The sequence below is a fragment of the Trichoderma evansii genome (assembly GCF_050947405.1).
Source record: "Trichoderma evansii strain SZMC 28006 chromosome Unknown GGI43scaffold_3, whole genome shotgun sequence".
Taxonomy (NCBI): Eukaryota; Fungi; Ascomycota; class Sordariomycetes; order Hypocreales; family Hypocreaceae; genus Trichoderma; species Trichoderma evansii.
Genome location: NW_028145203.1, coordinates 747,260 through 753,259, shown reverse-complemented (window position 1 = coordinate 753,259; position 6,000 = coordinate 747,260). Strand labels below are relative to the sequence as shown.

At 49.0% G+C, this 6,000-nt stretch overlaps 2 protein-coding genes across 2 annotated transcripts; both read right to left on the bottom strand.

The window, feature by feature from the left end:
* On the bottom strand, positions 1-1,241 carry GGI43DRAFT_380319 (histone-fold-containing protein; the record flags this gene model as incomplete). The annotated part of the gene is made up of 4 exons (XM_083202962.1): positions 1-416; positions 584-702; positions 897-1,030; positions 1,092-1,241. 4 exons carry the CDS (start codon positions 1,239-1,241, stop codon positions 1-3), a joined length of 819 nt encoding a protein of 272 aa, XP_083063952.1.
* Positions 1,242-2,679: 1,438 nt separating this feature from the next.
* On the bottom strand, positions 2,680-4,386 carry GGI43DRAFT_240112 (uncharacterized protein). The gene has a single exon (XM_083200677.1). The coding sequence runs from the start codon at positions 3,739-3,741 to the stop codon at positions 2,950-2,952; it is 792 nt and encodes a 263-aa protein (XP_083063951.1). The 5' UTR covers positions 3,742-4,386; the 3' UTR covers positions 2,680-2,949.
* Between the last annotated feature and the right edge of the window lie 1,614 nt (positions 4,387-6,000).

Genomic DNA, 6,000 nt, shown 5'->3' with positions numbered 1-6,000 from the left:
TTAGTCACTCTCATCTCCCTCCAATGCCTCGTCCTCGGCATCCTCTCTACTCCTCCTCTCTTCTAGCGCATCTTGCGTCTCATCGCCACTGGCCTCACGCTCCTCATCCTCGTCCTCATCACCAGCTTCCTCTTCCTCTTCCGCGTCATCGTCATCATGGGCCTCTTCATCCCCATCGTCTTCCTCTTCGACATCATCATCATCGACAATAGCATCAATCTCTTCGTCTTCTGCTGCGGCAGAAGGATCGACACGAGCCTTTTTGGCGCGAGGGCCGGATGAAGCGGATGCCTCTTCCGATGCTACGGTCGTATCTGCCATTTCGGTGTCGTCGCCGCCGTCACCTGAGCTGGGCTTGGTGGCGCGAACTTTTTGGCGGTACGTTGTGCGTTTTTCAGCTTGTACGGCAGTGAATTCTGAGGGGAAATAAGAGTGTTAGCGAGAAAGGAGAAGAGAAGGAGAGAAGCTGGGCGTAAATATTATACAAAAAAGCCATGAGAAATGCAGTGCCCACCATGGGACACAGCATATAATGCAATGGAAAAGGAGGGCATTTTTTAGGGGGGGTTGTGTGTAGACATACTGGCAAATTCGGCCTCAAGAGGCTCTTTCAGAAAAGAAAACTCGGTGTCGTCTAATGCCTTGAACACGTCGGCTGGAGAAATGGTCTTTTTGCCTGCAGCAACGGTGTTTTCATTGGCGCTGTGATACGTGATCATGGTTAGCTTCTTGGGTTTCTCATGTAGCTTTGTTCTGAATTTGTGTCTATATGTGGCGTGATTTGTCCATTGCCTATGAGAGAGGGTGGAAGGAAGCAATCTTGGGCCATGTTTCGAAATGGTCCAGAACCACCATGACAGATGAGATGAGATGAAAGGTTTCACAAGAAAACATACTGTGAAGCTAGATAGCTGATAAAGACAGTAGCGCTCTTGCTCAGTGCCAGGATCGCATTCCCTTGAATCTGCGTGTTAGGGGGTAGGGATCCCTTTGCCAGTCTTGTTATTATTGATTTTGGGAGATTCAAGTCCTGGGGAAGCGAGTTAGCTCCTCTTGGATTATATTCGACGCTGCTGAATAGTATAACGCACCTCAATCGTTACAGCGTCCTCCCCCTTTCCCTTCTGGGCATCTTTTTCCTTTTCCTTGTCCTTTTTCTCCTGTTGGGGTTTTGCTGGAGGAGAGGTCTCCTCAGCGGCAACAGGGGTGGATGCCCTGACGTCGGACTTGCGAGGAGGCATCTTTATTCTGTATGGATGATGAATGTATGTGGGTTATAAGGTGGAGGGCTGAAGACTGCGTGTGGCGGGATAGAGTGGTCGTGAGGTGGAGTGAGATGGATAAAGCAAACAGATGAGAGTATAAGGCTGGTGTGGATATATAGAAATCAAGGGTATCGCCCGTGAAGAAGGCCTGGCGAAGAAAAAAAGCACGACCAAGGAGCTATATATCCCCTTCTAGTATTTCTCTGTGTGGCGTGGAGAGAAACTGAAAAGAATAGCAATGAGGGTGATGTAAAGAATAAGAAAAGGAAGAGGTGAGAGAAGACAGCGAGTGCCCAAGTTAAGAGAGTTAACCCCCTCCTCACAGCCTCAAACCGGCACAGACTCAAATAGAGGCAAAAGAAAGCACCCAATCAGGCTGGAACCAACCCTAGGTCCGGCTCAAATGCAGCGTATAAAGCAAAGCCTGGAATCGAGACCAATTGGGCACACAGAGAGTGAGAGGTCTGTTCTGCTACGTGCTTTTTTTCTCCCTAGTCCGAAATCGAGGCAAAGGCTAGTAGAACCAAATCGGGAATTATGTAAGGTATCAAGGCCAGGGTGCAAAAACGAGGGTATAGCAGGCGGATTTCTCTCACTGGGCAAGGAGCGCGTTGGATGCTCGTTAGCAAACTCTCCCAATCAATGTCTATGCGGCGGTCCAGATTACGGAGTAGAAGAGAAAAAGGACGTGCTAGACGCGTTTTCCCCCCGCCGTGGCGCGCGTTAAGTGGTTTTCTTTGTGCTTTACAAGCTGCCGGCGGGACTGCAGGGACAGGTACCCTCTACTGCGGCATGTCGGCTGTTTGCGCTCTGCTGACTGCGCCTCACTAGGTAGACAGTACCTACCGCTCAGTAATCAATTTCGAGAAACACCAAACACTACAATTTGTATACTCTTGGAGATGGCTGATCTCTTTCAGAGACTTCAATTTGGCTATGGCATTTTTTCTTTTCTTTCCTCTTTTTTTCTTTTTTACACCTTTCTTATATCCATCGCCGGCTCCCTCATCGCCACTCAGCTCACCAAAGGAATGACTGCTTTAAAAATCGCCCATAACGTCCACACCACCTTATATCATACCCTCATTCCATTCTGGAGTCAATTGCTTTCTTCAATTCAAAATCTCGAGGTAAGATATAAATAAAATAAAAAACCTCCATGGCAGTGATATGCGCCTGCTCATGGTACAAATAAAAGAAAATAAAAACATGGGGGTATATCCGTCATATATATCAAATAAATCATACTACTATCAAATAACAAAAAGGAGAGAATCAAGGCTCAGCCTGCATTCATTCGTCGCTTACCATTGAAGCGACTAAAAGGTGCCTGGCATACGAATCCTCCGCAGGAGCGATAACACCCGCGTATGCGAAAATGAATAGGAAGGGTACGGAGTTCATGTTGGTAAGAAAAAACGTGTGCTGGAAATGAACCTGCCATGAACCTGTGAAAATTCGTGGACACGTCCTGTTCCGCTCAAGAAGTGTGAGTGAATAATAAATGGTTGCCACATTCTTCATAGAGGTGACTGTCGGAACGTATATTTCTACTGCCTCATCCACCGCGGTGAGTGAAATTAAGCAGTATTGAAACTTACTCATTACCGCGAACCTTGCTCAGATTATACTACTGAACGAGACTCACGATAGGAGTTTAAAATAGGTAGCTTGCCAAAGATGCTCATCCGATAGCACGCCCAATATCAGAACTATGCACCACCGGTGGTCGTGGTGTCAGGCCAGTCAAGGGAACTTCGTCATCCCGAAAGCCTTGCCGAGCAGCAGGAGTCGAAATAGTCGCTCTGCGGGATGCCGGCGCAGATTTGGAGTATATATCGGCAGACTGCCGAGGAGAGTTCTGCTCTGGAGTCTGACTGTACCATTGCTCCCGTCTGGTATTGGCACCGAAACTGCTTCGCGTGCTGCGTGTGCTTTTGGTCCGTGCATGGCGAGGAGGAGGGTTGTTTTTGGTCAGGCGCGCCGAGGGAGTTCGCTTAATATTGACGTAAGCACTGTCACCTCGGACTGTTTCGTCTGTGAGGCCTGGTCGAGAGTTTGGTGCTCGCGCAAGGACTGGCGTTGGCGGGATATCTATGCTCTGCTTTCCACGGACGGGAGAAAACGGGAGTTGCTCTTCGGAAACCCGGTTTTGGTAGACAATGACACTGGATGACTTTACAGAACCAACAGACGTGTTTGCGTGGTGAGAGTGGTGAGCCGGTCTTGGCTCACTGATGGCTGATTTCGGTGTACCAGGAAGCTTCTCCTCGCCATCAACGCTTCGAGTCCGATCAACCTTCCAAGATTCAATCTCCTCATCGTCAATTGGTGTGATTCCCCTGTTGCGAAACCGAGCTCTGCGTCTTCTAAATCGATAGTATAAGACGGCCGCCAAAGCGATGAGAAGTACAGACGGGATAGTTGTAGCCAGGACAATGACGAGTGTTTCATGCGAAGAAGATAGGCCGGCCATACTGTCTACTTCGTGGCGTCGGCGACGAAGTAGAGGGGAATAGATGGAGCCGGAAGGTTGGATGAAGAAGGCGTTGAGATGCCGGTATCACAAGGCCATTCGGACGACTCGGTATATCATATATCTCCTTCTTTTTTGTCTTCTTTTCCTTTTTTATATCGTTTTTGAAAAGTGAATAGGTTTGAAATATCGTTCTTTTAATTCGGAAAATCCTTTTCGATGACCTTCACTTGGAATTCGACCACAGAGCTAGTCCGAGCAAGATTCTTTCCAGATACAAGAACGACGTCGAGTATATGAGCGGTGGTAGTTGATATGGCGCCCGTTTAAGAAAAAATAAGCTTTGTTGAAATTGATAAACGAAAAAGCGATCGGTTTCCCTCCTCCTTGTAGTAGATGAAAGACCTAGAACAAGGAGAAGAAGGGAAAGAAGAAGCGAACGGCAACTGGTGCCCACTGATTAGTCTTTTTTTTTTTCTTCCCTGGTCGTTTATAATTCTTCCAGGGCCCCTGAAAACCTCGAATGAAGGAGGAGTTATGCAGTGTAAACCTAGTAGGTAGATGATCAACTTACACTCAAGGCCTGTGAATCATATTCCAACCCTGTTAAGCCCAAACAAAGAGCGAGTACTTGGAAGCAGCAGCACCCAAGTACATATGCCCTATGGAAGCAGAAGGGAGAAGAAGGCGGGATACGGCAAAGAAGAGGGCTGGATGGGATACTAATACTACGACTAGGAGTAGTCGTTAGCAGCAGTACTACTACAAGTGCGTTATAGTAAGTGCAGGTTTACGGAGCCGCATGCAGGCGTAGAATCCAGTACCGGCAATGGTATCAATACTACTTGTTGTACCACTACTCCTCCGTATATACGGAGTGCTATGTATGCACTCAACTGGAGACGACATCTCTTGATGGTGTCAAGGTGTGTACCTGTAGGCGAAGGGTCCAGGGGTGTGAGGAGGAGCCCACTTGCGATCCACCCGTCAACCCTGGTTCAATGCAAAACAGCTCAAGAGCTCACGGTGAATTTGTTGTAAAAGAAGAAAATATTGCTCCATGGGACTACGCCGTATGAGGTATAGAGAACGTAGCAGTAGTGCATACGATGTACCTTTGGTGATCATTCCTGTTGTGACGAACGATGGCCCGTACGGACTGAACAATGAGGTGACGAAGCAATAGCTGCAGCTAGCAGCCGCGTCAATACGGCATCAATGCGAGTGTGCCGCCGCGAATGGATTGCTAGTGTGACCAACTGTAGCAAGCGAGACCTCGTAAGAAAGGCGCATGTGCTGTATGTACAGTAGTTCACCAGAAATGGGTGTGGTGGGTGCACGGCAAATATTCTCATTCAGGCCTGTTAGCCTGCCAGCAGCTCTTCTGGCAGCTTCAACACCAGCGACCTCGTCTCCATCAGGTGCCTCCCTTTCGGGGGATGATCAAGGGGTTGGCTGTGGGGGTGGTCTCCAGAGCTGGGGAGGGAAAAAAAAAGCTGCCGAGTCCACATACTGTACTAATCACGACGCCAATTCTGGCGACCCTGGTCTGGGCAAAAAACGCCAACAGGGAAACGTGGCGCATCCCGCAGACGTGTCTCTGGCACTACGGCACAAGCCTGACTCGAATGGGCCTGTCTGCGGCGAGGGATGCGGCTGTGGCTTTTGGTTGGCCATTGAGTGGTTGAGTGTGGCCGATCTTTGAGTGGCCGTTGGATTCCGCCAACGCCACGCGGAGGTCGCACAAGGTGTGAGAGGGGAAAGTTTTCTCAGATTGATTGCTTGATTGCTTGATTGCTCGATTGACTGAATGGGTGAGTGATTGGCTTGTTCACTGATTGACTGACTGACTGGCACAAACATTTTGCCTGTTGGATGAGAATCAAATTGGTTTGCCTTTATCTCTAGGCAGCATATTGCGACAACGCAAGCAAGCAAGGCAGCCCAGTCAGTCAGTCGTTCATCCCTCTTCTACACTGCCCTTCTCATTCTGCTCCATATTCTAGTGTCTCTGGCTAGCAAATGGGCGGGACCCACGGAGCTACAGTCCGGAGTACGGAGTCTGAGCAGCGACCAGGAACCAGGCACAGAATCTCACTCAAAGTCCAGCCGGTAGTTGCATGTACAGGAATCGTGTCTGACATCCGTATGCAGCATTCGGAAGAGTAGCATTGGGGGCAGTCAACCATGGCGCGCCTCGGATGGCCAGCCCCAAAAAGAGCAGGACAACCAGGATGTTTCTCTGAGTGACAGTTTTGC

Coding starts and splice junctions, on each gene's coding strand:
- GGI43DRAFT_240112 (XM_083200677.1), bottom strand. CDS start 3,741: ATGGCCGGCCTATCTTCTTCGCATGAAACACTCGTCATTGTCCTGGCT.